The sequence below is a fragment of the Dendroctonus ponderosae genome, unplaced genomic scaffold (assembly GCF_020466585.1).
Source record: "Dendroctonus ponderosae isolate FM_Combo_2020 unplaced genomic scaffold, Dpon_F_20191213v2 Dpon_F_20191213_4, whole genome shotgun sequence".
Classification (NCBI taxonomy): Eukaryota; Metazoa; Arthropoda; class Insecta; order Coleoptera; family Curculionidae; genus Dendroctonus; species Dendroctonus ponderosae.
This window is the reverse complement of record NW_026018611.1, coordinates 9,057,569-9,073,717: the sequence shown is the minus strand read 5'-3', so window position 1 is coordinate 9,073,717 and position 16,149 is coordinate 9,057,569. Positions and strand designations below refer to the sequence as shown.

The following is a 16,149-nucleotide window of genomic DNA, read 5'->3' as shown; positions in this document are numbered from 1 at the left end:
CTTCCTATAATGTAGCCTTAAATATAGAAATCAAATCTAACATCTCATTGCTAATTCAATCATCTCGGAAGCTCTTAATTACATTAAACTAGTAATATCTCAAGGCAGTGGACTGAATTTAGTTTTTAAAACGACCCTTTTAATCAAATATATGTAAACTATAATTTTGCGTTCATCAGACTTCATTTAGATCTTTACCCATCTATCTATTACATCATTTGAAAGGCGTTTCGGATCTTTTTAGTGGATTTACTGATTTAATTACTGGGAAGTATAAATTGCTTAATAGATTGAATCTCGTGAAGGCTGAATTAATTAAACTATTTAATTTAATGAAACCAGTTGCACTTGTCAAGGAATTCTTATACGATGTCCCTTTAAACTGCAGCTTTTCTCACTGATAAATTAATGGCTTATACATTAAGCGACATGCCGTGAATACAAAAATGTGTGTCGAGTGAATTATGAGCCACATAATTTATTTGTTTAATATAAATTTCATACAATGTAAAATTATAAACTGCTAGAGAGTTGTGAGGTATATTTTCCTGATGTAGAGCTTGCATTAAGAAACACTACATAGTTTTTCTGTATTGTGGATTTATGAACGTTATTCGCTAATTTGCAACAAAAAAATCTAGTAAAGTGTTACAAAAAAGCTCTAGACATTTCATCAGATGTTGCTGTAAACTGATTAGTTGTTCAGTAGAAAAAACCCTAGCCTGATTTTCCTGATGAGAAAGCGAAATTCTGACCAGAAAAACTTTAAGCTGCTCTTTAAGGCATGATTTCTAATATTAACATTAAGAATTATTAATGAAGACTGACTCTCTTTGATTAACGTTGTTGCAAGTAACACGAACAGATTGAGTTAGTAAAATTCAGATAATTCATTTGCAACGAACAATGTAATAATGTTTCCAATTTATCCGAATATTAGTCGCAACAGATCCCCAATCATCATAATTTGGGCCTCAAAAATGAGCCGTTAAAGGTACCTAACATTTAATTAATAATTCCGACCTTCGTCATCCTCGAACCTCATTGCCAATGTTAGAAAAATCATTGGGACCGTTTGATTAACATTCAGTATTTGCTAATCGCGCAGCATTGATAGTTCTAAGGTCAAAATGATGCAGCAATTGCAGATATTAAATTTTTATTTTATATAAATAATTTAACTAACGTTACTTTACTTAAACTTTTATTAAAATAAAAAAAAAACTTTTATATAAATAATTTAATAACGTGGGGAACAATTTCTGTTTTACAGTTTGTTATTATGGTGACTCTATTTTTCACTTCATTCTTTCTTCTAATGTACTTTCTCCTTTATGTCTTTTTCCTTTGTATGTTTATAGCCATATATGTTTGACACTTTTTGGGGATTACGTAGTTGACCAAATTGGCTTAAAATATTAAAAGATGACGGTTAAATTTCGTCACTGATAAGTAAATTTTGGCAAAATAATTGCTCCAATTGGATTATACACAATAATTGTAATAATGAGCACGAGCGTGACTATTGCTCAAATGGATATCAATCACAATCGCCTTAATGATGGAGATTAAAACAATTGAAATTGTGGCACAAAAGAGAAAAACAATTAGATTTGAATGCGAATTTTAGTGCATTAATGTCACGACTAGCGGTCGCAATTTACGATTACCCAAGTACAGGTTTGAAGAAAACTGTATTAAGTAATAGCGATGTATACAGAATATTATTTAACGTTCGGTCACTTTCACGTGAAAAGCCATTATTTTTTTAATTTCATATGTTTCTTTTCATTGGCCACTAGTATAGAAAGTTGTCGAAGAACCTGTACTTATGTTGCAAAATGCCTTAATGGGTCAATTCAACCACAAAACAAGACAAACGATAATATTACTTATAGTTAAATTATTACAACCATATGCAAACTATATTTTGGTGCAAAATTCATATATCAAAATGTTCCGATTCAGTGGCTTGTATTTTCCGGACGCATTTCTATGTTGAAAGTGAAATTCTAGTACTGTTTCGTAACGATTTCAATATCTAATTAGCTCAATCGGCTACATTTTGTCTGTTTCTTATTGAAATCAATTCTTATTGAAAAATCATTATTTTATGGAATACTCGTATTGAGTTAAATTTAGTTAGCTATCGGTTGCAACCCTGTATTAGCAACTTATCATTGAAGATCAGTAATAATTTGGAACATTTGCTTCAATGCCTTTTTTTTTCACCTAGCGGCATTCTTGCAATTGCTTCCGTTTAGGTATTTTTTCTCTGTTTATTTACATTATCTTTAAATTTCAGTAGTTCAGTTGCCATTTATATCCACATTTATATGATAGAATAGTTTTATTTCACTTCTTTATTTACGTCTTTATTTGGCCCCTATTTTGAAACGAAAATATTTTTATTTAACCCCAACATTTGTCTTTTTCTTTTTCAATAAGAATACATAATATGAAAAAATCGGGTACTGTTTATATTGAGAAAAATATACTTAATTTCCTTTTGCAACCTGTAATTAGTAATTTATCTTTGAAGATCTGTAATAATTTGCAGCATTTGCTTCAATGCCTCTAGGGTTCTTTCAATTATCAACATTCTTGCAGCTGTTTTCGTTATACGAGTGTACGTTATACAAGTATTAAACTCAATTTTTCCTTCTGAAATTAATTACCGTTTCGATTTTTATTCACAGATTACAGTACATTTATTAACTTTAGCCTCCTTACTTCATTTAAATTTCTGTCAATATTCGCTTATACTGAAGTTCGTTTCAATATTTTAGAAAGAGCCTCAAAAATTGWRAAAATAGCATCATGATGTTAAAATTTGMAAACACGTTGTTTTAGCTGATTTTCATTACATTTTGTAAAGTTTCTTGCTATCTCTATGGAGCACCATTTGGTTACCATTTATTTAATTGTGGGCTATTTTCTTGTGACTGCTTCTAATTTTCTTTAAACAAATCAYTAAACAATTATTTAATCGGTTTTTCAAAAYTATCTCATCTACATGTTTAATTATTCATAAATCGAAATTAAAAATTTTCCAATTGTTTGTAAGCRAAACAGTTTCTCCATTAACATTGTTTTTTAAAAYTACCAATTTAAYTTCTGWAACCAGTCTATTTTATTTGTTCGCTTTAGGGTGAGTTTTTATAATTTTAGTTTTTCCTTGAGGTTTGATATGCATTTTTGCATTTCATTTTATTACTCCTTTAACGGAGATGTTTTAAGGTAAAAAAATCACCTAGTTAAGTTTTATACCACATATTGGTAAATTCAAGGCAGAAAGCATTTTATCGATGTTGCATTACACGATTAAATATATTTATCTTTAGCTTAAAATTATTGTGTATCAATATATTTTGAGACACTTTCTCTTTTCCGATTATCAAAATATATTTTTTTTACTTTTTAGTTAAAATATATGTTAGATTTTTAAACGTATTTTAGACGCTTAAGTGACCTTTTTTTATTCTAGTTTTGTGGGGAAAAGTTCTAATTTTGTGGGGAACATATGCAACTATGAAAAGCGGAATAAAAAATAAAAAATCCATAAAAAAAATTCCATAAAAAATAAGTCAAGAGTAGCACAAAGAAAATTACACTTTTAAACTAAAAATTATTACTAAATATTTATTCAAATTTAAGTATGTTATTTTATTTGCTCGCCAAGTTCAATATTTCTAGACGCGCTCAGCTTTTAAAACTAATAATTTCGTCATAAGTCATCTTTATTTCAAAGTGAAAATAATATTATTTCTGCAATGTATTATTTTAAATGAATACTAACAATGCTTTAATAAAGTATTTTAAAACCAATGAAAGTCAATTTTAATATCTAGAAAAATTAAATTCCTAAAAGTGATAGCATTTTGCTGTAAATTAAACTTGGTTATATATTTTATTGATCATTTTTGGTTTGCTGAATACTGTTTATTTGACCATCTATTACTTGTACTTTATCATGCAGTCCTCTATGTGTAGAATATCTTGAATATTTCTTCTCCTCACATAAGACTGCATTTATTAATCATACATCAACATTTCTGAATATATTCCATACCAACATCGAAAACATGAATGTCGCATTAATTATGATTTGGAAAACAACACCTCAATAAAGATATTATTGCAATTTATTTAAATTAGTCTCAGGTCAGAAAACCTTTAAACATGCCAGGTTTTGAAAATTCCAAAATAAAAAATCAGGTTTTTAATGTAGCTGCATAGCAGACAGGTTGCTGCATCAATGTTGCTCAAAGAATCGATGTGTTAAAAGGTTACTTTCAACTGAAAGTGTACATTTCGTTGATGGTAAAACTGGTATTAATGATGATGAGGAGATCATGGTTTGGACCTTTTTTCGCTGTTTCTGCAATAACTGCAAGTATGTTTTTTTTGGAGCTACGTTCTGGGATTTTGAACAAGAATTTTTATATGTTTTCTTGTTAAATTTTTCGTGATTTTTATAGCCCTTGATGGACCTTTCAGTACTGTTTGCGATTAATAGCATCGGTCTAAGTGTAAAAAAACTGTTTACAAGTTTTATTCTAATTTCTTTGAAAACACAGGATTTTGCGTTAATTAAGTCTGATAAAAGTAATTTTTATAGTTTCCTAAAAGCAAATCCAAAGTGGGTGTGTATTGTTTTACACCATTTGGCGCAAATGATAGTTTTTCTGAGTCAGGCAAACTAAAAAACATTGATGGTCTAGTAGTGAATTAAACGGCGAGAGTGAAGAAATATGGACTATATTTTCAACGTCGCAAATATTCTTGAATGATAGTGCGTTTCTATTTCATCGATAAAATATCTTGTTATCAAATAGATTTTACGAAATTAAGCTCCAACCATTCTTAATTCCAGGGTTCCACCTTCATTTTCCATTATCTCACATCATGGTAAACATGAAATGATTAAACATCTAACTATCCAAGTTTGTCTAAGATAAATCTACCAATCCATTACTATGTGCTAACTGTACTGCGTGCGTTGTTTCGTTAAAGGTTACTAAAAGATTGCATTCCGAAACGTCTTGAATATATGGACTTTAAGATCTGAAAATACCAAAACTGGCTCGTTTAGGGACGAAATTACTAAATGCGAGGAAAGCGACAATTTATTTCTTTCTAATTTCTAGATTAGCAAACCTCAATGCACGGTTGCTCTCCTCGAGAATGTTCATGATGCAGAAAGATCGCTATCGGTCGGTCTAGTTTTTAGATAAATGAAATGTTCTAAGCTGTTCTGAAAGTATTTAGACCAGATCACATCAGGATATTGCAGTGAAAATGTGAAAATACCAGACAACTTAAACATGAGAGAAACACATAATAAAAATGTATTTAATCAATTCTAAAGTATGTACTAGTGAGTCAATCATTTCTATTATTTAAAATAGTTCTGATATAATTAATCAAAATTCGAGAATGCACTCTTACTTTTAGCTAATGATCCCAATGGATACATACCTCCAAAAAAGTAAGAAGAGCTGTGCGTAAGCACCCGTTGCTGTACTAAAACCACTTTCTCTGCTGCCGCCTTAGGTTCCAACAAGGTCGTTCTTGGTGGTTCCACAGGCGGTACTGTGGTACCGTCAACCACAAGAAGTGCTGCCGCTGCATAACTCGTCGCGCGTTTTGTTTTCGCGATAATCGATTCACCTATTTACAATTACAATTATTGATTACTTCCAATTCGATTATCTGTTTATTTTTTCGCACCTTTCGGCAAAGTTAATATGGTTTGGCAATCTCGTTTGTTGATCGTTTCTGTGCTATTTTTTGGAGCGCTGTGTACTCCAGGTCCTGGACCCTCGATTAGGTCAGCAGGACAGTTTACTGGAAAGACAACAGGTAAAGTTATTTTGAGGCTTATTTCCATTAAAGGAGTCAAAGTATAGTTGATATGATGAGATGAGTATGTGTTTTTTTTATTTAGTTTTTATTGCCGCTATTTGCTTTGCATTACAGTCTAGCTCAAGAGTTTTAAAAGTCGTTGTTTTCACTGAAAATTAGCTAGAAAATAAGTTTTTAACTTGGAAATTGCATGATCGTTAAGGATCGATCCGGAAATTACTCAACTCTGAGAATTATTATTTCTATTTCTTACTTCTTCAAACACGTTTGGAACCATGTCTAAAATCTATATTGAAATGCGTTGAAAAGAGGCCACTAAAGTTTGAGGAATGGAAACAGAAAACTGAGAATTTTTAAAAATTAAATGTAGAACAAAAATTGCCAAACCCTGCATGTTACTGCTTCGAAACTTTAAATAAAAGTTTATTTATTTTTTCATTATCGACAATTAGCAGTTGAATACTAATTAAATAGAAATCATCCTTAACATTTGTTTTTGACATGTCATAAATTACTTTTGAATACATTTGTGTTAATGTCAGGTTTCCTTAATGGTCAGTAATTTGACTTGTTTGTATACTAATTATAAGGAAAGTCGCGTAAAATTAATATTTTAAAACCCCTTTAGCTGTTGTAACCTACTTATCACTAGTTTAAGTAAATAATACAAAATCAATTTGCAGTTTAGATGCAATTCAAGAAAATTCATTTATTTAAATGATGAAAATTTAGTAAACTTTTCAAATTTAAAGTTATAATACAGGGTGGGTTATTTAAGGCAGCAGCCTTTTATGAATCGATCGAAAACACCAAAGTATTACACAATTATAAGAAGAAAATACTTTAACTTTTGGGATACCAGGAAGGGACTATATTTTCAGTAATAATGAATTTATCAGATTAATAATTGAAAACCACCAGCTTAGTATTTAGAAACAAAAATTGGCATCATAGTTTCCTGTTACTACTTAAAGGTACTTACTACTTATACTTTTTATACAAAGCATATTTAAAAAAGTTAAAACATCCATTTTAATAAAGTGTAAATATTTCACTTAAATTCACCCTACATCGCCTTAGAGCAAAATAAAATAAAATAAATAAAAAATTGATACTTTAAAAAACATAACAACGTATACTTACAAAACTAAACATCTTTTGATACATTTAGCTTTGTGAAACCTCCTAGGCATTTACCACTTTGAACTCTCAATTTGAATCTAAATAAATATAAGAAGTGGAAATCCTCTCCTATCCTCTCTCTATCTTATAAACGGTACCATTATCAAAATAAATTTAAAAACGTTTTGCTTCAAAATAACGTTTTTCAATCAATTCGGAAATTTTTGCTTCTACAAACTGATTCACCCTGAATAATACCGTTAAAACTAGCTATGTTCTGCTGTAAACAAACATTTGTGCAGAATATTTAAGGAGTTTGCACTTAATGAAAACTTGAGATATTTGAATATATTTTTATATTTTTATTTTATATTTTTACATTTACCTATATAAAAATGTTACTGGTGGAGCGAGTAACGGCAAATTATTAGATATAGTTCCGAGTTGTCTTGTAGATTGATCTATTTTTTAACCTTTAAGTAAATTAACGCAGTATTCCTAATCTACAATTTCGCTCGTTTTTGTTAACCATATAAAAATCTCAAATTTCAACATTAAACTTATTGATCCAGGAAATCCAAACAGCAATCCTGAAGGCATTTCTCATATTACTTGCAGTGATTTATTGAAATGTACTTATAAATTTATATTAATTTCACTTTACATCCGTAATAAATCGAATTATTCAAGCTGAAACTGATGGTCGGCATATAAGTTGAAAGTAAATTTCCTGCAGACGTTTCAATGTGTGAGATGAAAGTCTAATTGAATACGATAACGTAACCGCTTCATTTATTACAATATCCGGACCCTCCAATTGAAATATTTTCATCAGTAGATTTCTATCGAACTACTATCAAGTAAACCCCACTAGTTGATAGTAATCAAATTCTAAACTCCAATGAACTTGAATTTTGTTCAAAATATGATCATTAATATTATTAGATTAAAATGTCGAACAAAACGGAAAATAATCGATGATACATTTTATGGGCTTTCGTCATAAAGTTTACTCTGTCACCTTAAGTTGAGAAACCAATTTCTTGTATCAACATGGGTGCGTAATGTATTGCATATTGATAGAACTAGTCTTTGGTACATATTGATTTTCCTTTTAAAGATGTGCAAAACAAGTAAGAAATTACTGACATAGTAGGAGGTTTTTCCTTCATTTCCTTAGCATACTTACTAAGAATGCTGTAATTGAGTGGTTTATGTATTATACCAGCAAACATATTATTTGTGCTTTCTATTTTTCCACTCCCTTCATACTAATTTCATCACCTAGCAATATGAAAAATTCGGTAAATAGTCGATTTTGAAACAGCTTTCAAAGCGCCAATAACTTTCGGTATGTACATGAAAGGTCAGCTGGTCTAATTTCAATTTCGCATAGAATCAACTCTTTGCAGTCGACTAATTTTTAATTAAGCTTGGCAAATTACAAACACATTTGGCTACAATTAATAATTCAATAAATTCGCATAAACAGCCAATTAACACTAGCAAAAAGCAACAATATACCCAAACATAATTACTTGCAAGTATCTTTTTGTATGGTAAAGTAACTCAAATAAAATACACGAAGGCTGTAAAAAAGCAGCTTTCTCAATTTACCGGTTGCTGAAAGGCAAACATGGACTAAAGCTCACCTGAAAATTAGGGCGTAACCAAAATAATTAAAAAGGAGAAACAATGCTATCAAGATAGTGATACACACTCGGATTACCAGTTGCTTCATTTTTATTGCCTTGCGTGAAGTGAGTTTCCTATGACCGATGATATGGCGTTTTGCTAATTTAAACGATATTTCGAAATATTATGTTGTGTTCGACATACAAAACCGGTCATTCGTTGATTTTAGAGGAAATCTAAATTTAAAAAAATCACAGTTTTTAAACTGGAAACAGTGGAATTGTGAACTTTCGGGCGCTTTTCTGATAATACTAGTTCTACTACTACTTGTTCATTTTCTAGAAAACCGATCACTATTTCTTATTAACTGAGTGATAAATATGATCCAAATATTGTACGTGTATTAAAAAATTGCAGTTTATAAACTGGATACGACATAGTTGCGCACTTTTAGACGCGTATAGGAGAAATCGTTCTTGATAAGTACGCACAATTGCATTTAAATTGGATTATTTGATAATTTTCTAGAAATGTTTTAACATTCACTTAGTCAGAAATATGCTCCAAAAGTACATGTCCGTACATAAAAAATCCAGGCTATAAAACTCGATAGATAGAAGCGTAAACTATTGGACACTCATAGAAGAGACACGAAAGAAAGAGAAGAAAGACATTTGACAGAAGTTTCATAAAATATTTCGACATTCCTATGATTTTCCAGAAAATATACAACTTTCAATTGGCCAAAAATGTTGCCTAAAAGTCTCGATTTAAAAAATCACTGCCCCTAAAATAGAGTCGTCGGAACTTCGAAATTGTGAAAACTTATAACAGAAACTTTTGCGTATTAGCATACGAAATTAATTTTATTCCGAGCACTAGTTGACTTTCTAAAAACTGTGCAACTTTTAGTTAGTCACAAATTTGATCCAAAACGACATATCTCAATTAAAAAACTACAGGTTCTAAATTGAAAGCACTTGAATTGTGAACTTTTACACACTTATAAGAACGAAAACGAACTCAGTATACTACATTCCATTTTATCCGGGCCACTTGTTGATTGTCTAAAAGATGTCAACTCTCAGTTTCGTGATAAATATGATCCAAAAGTGTACCTCTGTGTTGAAAAAATTACAGCACGTAAACTGGAAACAATACAAATGTAAACTTTTAGACACTTATAATATAGAAGAAGCCTGTATTGATAAGTAGGCAATATTTCATTTGATTCGGTTCAATCGCTGATTTACTAGACATTTTTTAACTTTCACTTAGTCAGAAATATGATCCAAAGTGCAGGTCGGTATTTGAAAAATCCCAAGTCCTTAACTCGGGGCGATTTAACTTTGGAAAATTTACAGAGTGGGTTTATGTTGATAAGTGTACGAAATTTCAATTGATTGCGATCTTTTGTTGATTTTGCCACTGTGGCTGAAAATTGTGATTTTCAGACATTCATTTAGTTAAAATAAGGAAATAAAATTGGGTATCCGCATCAGTGATCCAAAAAGATTACAGTCCCTACACCCTAGCAATTGTAAACTCCTGATCACTTATAAAACAGCTTTTGTGGATAAGCGCACGAAATTCCGTTCCATATCGAGCACATGAAATTTTTCTAAAATTTTTTTAAATTTCAGTTAACTGGAAATGCGGTTCAAAGGTACATGTGGGTACTTAAAAATTCACACTTGTACACGCGTCTACAACTTGACGCGATGTAATTTTGAATTCTTGTAAACTTGCAGACGAAGCCTTTGTAGGATAAACGTCTCAACGTTCACTTGTTTTTATTGAAAAGCGACAACCTTTTTCTAGTTTCTCGTGAGGTACTCGTTCAAGGCGTAATGTTAAAATAACTATTCCTCATCATAAAATATTCTGTAAAGTAAAAGCCAAAGAAAATATAAGTTGACATTTTTTTAAATCTTTACTAGATCTTTAGGTTGTATGAACTCTGCACAATAAAGTTGTTAAATATATTTTACTAGGATTCTTATGAAAAATACCGCTCCATACGATAATGGAAAAGTCGGGCATTGTGTTCATACAATGTGCTCTCAGTACGTGGAAAATTTAAAGCGGAAAATTATGTTAACAATAAGGCTATCAAAGTTCAAAAACGTTAAATTTGGGTGCATATTCATGCATAGCAAATGGTGATTTAGAAAACCTTTATTAACTTAGGTTATAAGTTGTCTTTTATATATTTACACATTATCCTACTACTATGCATAAGTTACCAGCCGATGTAATCCATTTTTTTATTGGCAATTTGATCGTACAACAATGAAATACGCTTTTTATTGCAAAACGACAATTTTGAGCTAATTTTTTAAGATTAATTTCGTCTAATTTCAGATTGTCCTAACTGCATAGAAGACACGTTACCAACGATGAATAGATGGACGATGCCTCTACTAAAGCTTGGTGAGAAGCGATATTATTTGGGAATCTTTTTTAAGGTAAATGAAAGTACACTAATTGATTGGAACTAAATTGCGCATTTTACTTCATAAAACATTCACGCTTTTCTCTCATAAAACTCAAACAAACTATTATTCAAGTTTTATATCGTGAATAAATCATGATTTTCACATTAATTCTCTTATTTGACTCGTAACATTTGCTTGCTGTGCGATTGTTACAAAATATTACCCCTGCATTAATCTATAGACATGAAAGTAGAATTACTTTATCAAATAAAAAATCAAATACCAAGGTGCATCAATAATAAAATCATAAAGCCGCATTTTTATTCTTAATTTTCTAGGAGTGTTAATTGAGGTCTGCATTCTTTCAAAGTGTATGATATTATTGTAGTTACTGTGTTGATTATGCGATATTCGATTTAATTAGATTTATGTATGCAGATATTCTAGTTAAATGCAGCTGATATTGCTAGTTTAAGCAATCAGACGCAGCTTAGTTTCTTCGTGGTTTTTAAATTGGTTTTTCAGAACGTTTCACTTCAGCAAAACGAATGTTTAAATCTGAATTTTTACACGTTTAACAATGCGGAAATGTAAATTTTTGGTGTAAGCAAAGAGCAAGTGTCTGTATGTGCGATTTCTTATTGAAAAGAAGAAGTTGACCTTTTATAAAGACTTATAGGTGCCCAGCCTATGATTAAATTTATGTCGTGGTCAGTGTCATGGATAAATCCGTATTTATCGATAATTGAAACACATTGTTGTTTGTAGTCCATTCGACGTTATTAAGTTCGATTCGGGAGCTTAGTTTATCGATCAATGAAAGACTGCAAAGTATGTTGTTAATACCGTGTTATAATAATAATAATAATAATAATATCAGGAGTTGGCGCGACTAACAAAATTGTTATGCAAGGTGTCCCCCTAGGTATCCAAAATACTTCAACGTATGTATATGAATTCTATGACTTATGTTAAGCAACAATTATTTTTTCACTTTTCCCAGATTTATTACCTGAGATAGATTTAATTTTCCCGTTATGCACCTTCAAGAAATTCTAGGTTTATTCATAGAGTTGTCAAGTTGATCTATTTTCACTTTTTTAATTCATGTTAATTTAAAATAAATCTTATTCTAAATATCTGTCTCTTCTTCTTTAGCCAACAAAACCGTAATTATCATCAATTGCTTTGACACATTTTAAGCAAGTAGCAGTTGAAGTTTTTATTATCAGAAGAGGCATTAAAAAAGGGAATTGAACAATCAGCGGACAGAGGCGAATACCAAAAGAAGATAAATTAAAATGAATAGAGGAAGTTTGTTAATGAATGACTATAAGAGCCAGTTAAAGATTAGAGTACAAACAGTAATCGATATATACATAATCACATTTTTTGTGCCTCTGAATCTGCCTCGCTGCTGATAATAAAACGGTACGAAACTAAGTTTATTGGAAGTAAAAATATCTTTAAGATTCAAGAGAATTTTTCTATCGATTACTGAAGTGTTTCTGGTATAAACTGAGCATCATCCTCGCTTGTTTGAAAAATCCGATAATATGTAAGATATTATATATCATTTGTCATGATTTAATGCGATCGCATCCTTTCTACCTATTGAATGGTTTCTATTGTTTTATTTCAATCCTCTAAGTCTTTAACGAAAATATTTAACAAATTAGAATCCTAATATTTTTGCAATTTTGTGGATTTTTAATAAAAATGATCACATCTTTACTTCAATAAAAGATTTAAAACTTTCTTTTTTTGTTACGTGATAATTTAGAAAAATTTAATTAGATTTCCTTTCGGTATTTAGGAACCGAAACTGTAACTTAAGTCTTTTCAGCTATTCATAAACTGATTTCATATTAAAAGCCAAATTATTTTGCTGTAAATAAATCGCATGATTAAATTTAAAAGTTTGAAGCTCGTCTTTTCCGGATGTTGGACCGTATTTGGTGCTCAAAACACAATTAAAATCATCAATATAAAAATTAAACCCATTTTATTTGTAATATATTTTCTCTGTTTGGGTTTTCCCATTTCGCATCAATATCAATTAAAGTGATTTCATATATGACCCAGTAAGGAAAAACTGCTCAGTGATTTTTTCATTAAACCTTTGTTGGGGGTTTAATCTTCTACTAACCCAAACAGATGTTTGTTGCTCAAAATATGTTTTGCGGTTTTTTGTTACTGGTACAGACAACGGATATTTTCGTAAAGTTTCAGGAAATATTTGCATTTCTGCAAACTTGACTTGAGTTATACTTCTGTTAAAGGTCATTTGAATTCACTTCAATTCATTCGTCTAGTAATTTGACCATGTCCAAATATCAAGCCCACTAATTCTTAAGGCATGCTTATGCCCACTAATTCTGAAGAAAACCAACATTTATAACATTGTGAATCACCTACACTACTTAAAAGTCAATTGAAATGTACAATACTGTTTCGCATAGGAAATATGTATTTCTCTTGCGAAATCTTCGTAGTATTCAATGGAAAATGAAAAATATATAATAATTTAATTCTGCTCTCTGCCTTAACACTGAATTGTGCAAAAAACAAATATGTAAAAATTCAAGAAAAAAAATGTAAATATGAATTAAACCTATTACAAAAAGCACCAAATGAAATTATTGATTAACAAATGACAAGAACTATTAGGAAAACAGTGTACACTTATTTTTGTGAAACCCTTATTTAAAACTAATCAACCCTCTAGGATTCTTCAAAACAAAAAGGCTATTTGATTCAAGATCTTTAATCCTGTTTTAAGATGCTTATATTGCATCATTGTCCATTGAGGTGAAATCTGATAGTCAAACTAAACCTCTGCTATTCATGTTTTGCTTAGCAAAGTATTTATCACTGTGCTAGATATATTTCGGATAACAAGAACCGGAACACTTTTCATGGTTTTGGCCAGGAACGCGAATGTCAAGGCGATCTGGAGTTTACCAATCGTTTTGATTAATAACATACTTTAAATTGACTCTTTAGCTTTCAATTATGCAGCTTGGCTCTTGGCTTAAAAAAACATTTATAAATTTTCTTCTTAATTGAAGCAATAAAGAACTTCTTGTAGGTACATTAATTTATTTAATTACGTTTTGATTTGAAAGTACTTCTTGATAGGGAGATTGCTTCAAACTGGTGAGTTCTTCGGGCTTTTAAGTCGTCGTGGAAACTCCAGAAAAACCCACGAGTTTTGCTTTAAAATATTTTCTATTTGTTATTGCAATCTTAATTGAAAAATGCAGCCGGCAGGAGATGTTAAAAATATGTATAAATTGAGCGGAATTCCCGTTTAATATTTGCATATTAAGAAATCTGACCTGAATTCTGATTACTCAACGAAATTAATCCACTTAAAGGTGTCACGTCTGTAAGCTGCCGATAATTTGCTAAACCCAAAAATTATAATGTAGTTAGTCTCTCTTATACCAAATTCTTGATTGTCTTGTTTACAAATTGATTAATGCAACTTTCTCTCAACATTTAATTTGATTACATGATTATGACCGAATTCAATATGGCAAGAGCAGCCCTATTAACATAACATTATCAAGAATGGTAACGTGTTGGGTCATCATTCATTTCAGTATTGACCAGTCAAAAAGCGCCTCTTAAATACAAATTGTATCACTTATCAGAATCAACAAGTTTATTGAACATTACAGCGTTGAAAAACACGTCGATAAGTTATTTAATTATTATTTTCTTCTCCTACTACTACTCTTTGTTAATTGATTACAATTTGTTTCAGGCAAATTATTTCCGGGCCACTCAGTATTGCAGATTTCATGGAATGCACCTTGCCAGTATAACATCACAAGAAGAAAATGATAAGCTAGAAAAGTACATCAAAGACTTTGGTAAGAAACATTTCCCATTGCTTGGGAAACTTAATTGTTTTCTTTGACCGTGAATTTGATCCTCGAAATTATCGAGTTTTCTTAAAGGTACGTATGAAAGCGGGGTACAAAGACGAAGCTATAAACACTTAAGAATAATTTTTGCAAATATCTATATTTAAATATTTATGTTTTAACTAATTTAAGATATAAATTGAAAACATAAACCCGAGCCAACTTTTTGTTGAATTGTAAATTTTCGTTATAAACAACAATGTTTTAAATTTTACCTTCCATTCCTTGGTCTAAAACAATATGTTTGTGTAAAGAAATGTGCGCAAAACTACCCATTCAAAACTAAGTAGAAACCCAAAAATTTTCAAAAACTATTTTTTACATTTTCAATACATACACAATTATGCAAACAAATACATATAAGTCTCCTGAAATAAGGGTTATCGTTTTGAAAGTTGCATCTTTTCTCATATCCAGCACTAATTAATAAAGGCTTTTATCTGTAATTTATTAAGCAAAGCCTGTTAGTCATTTGACTAATTACTTCTAATTTATTGATATATTTACGATTACATTCTCTTTTGAAATGTGGAAACGATAAATTTCTATGATCAAAATTAATAATCATAATTTTGCGGTAAACATAACGAATTACTACAATCAATGGAGCGTAGCAGTTGTACCTATTAAGCGATTCTTTCATTATTCAAATTTTACATGAATATTTCATTATTCCCTTCATACCAAACGTAGACTGCTAATTGGAAAATTACATATTTAAAATCCGCATACCGATAATAAGTATGGATGCATTTTTTGTTTGTAAAATTAAAACTGCATTAACATTTAAAATGCAGTTTAATGTTCATCGTAGTATTTCAACATCAGCAATCTTTTTTCGGTTTCTGCAAGATTCCAATACAAAATCGGAAGATTGGTTATTAGGAAATTCTTTTTACCTGCAATTCGTTAATTTGAACAGGTTCAATTGTGACCCTGACACGTTTTTTGCTCGTCGATTAGATTCATAAAGTGAAGAATGGATTTTAGGATGTTAAAAGTTCCTTACCTTGCGTCATTTGCACAGAACAACATTTTGTAACACTTATTGAAAATGATTTCTGTTTCCGGTGAAACAATACGTAATTGGTCTTGAAACATGTTCAGCTGAGAATAAATGAATTGACTTAGAAAAACCTTCACATATTTTG

At 30.4% G+C, this 16,149-nt stretch overlaps 1 protein-coding gene across 1 annotated transcript in view; it reads left to right on the top strand.

Moving 5' to 3' along the window:
• LOC109544284 (mannose-binding protein C) overlaps positions 1–16,149 on the top strand; it is a 37,831-nt gene that overhangs the window by 18,487 nt on the left and 3,195 nt on the right. The window contains exons 3-4 of the mRNA XM_019914383.2: positions 10,990–11,093; positions 14,836–14,944. Coding sequence (XP_019769942.1) covers positions 10,990–11,093; positions 14,836–14,944 — 213 coding nt within the window. The remainder of the gene's footprint in view (positions 1–10,989; positions 11,094–14,835; positions 14,945–16,149) is intronic.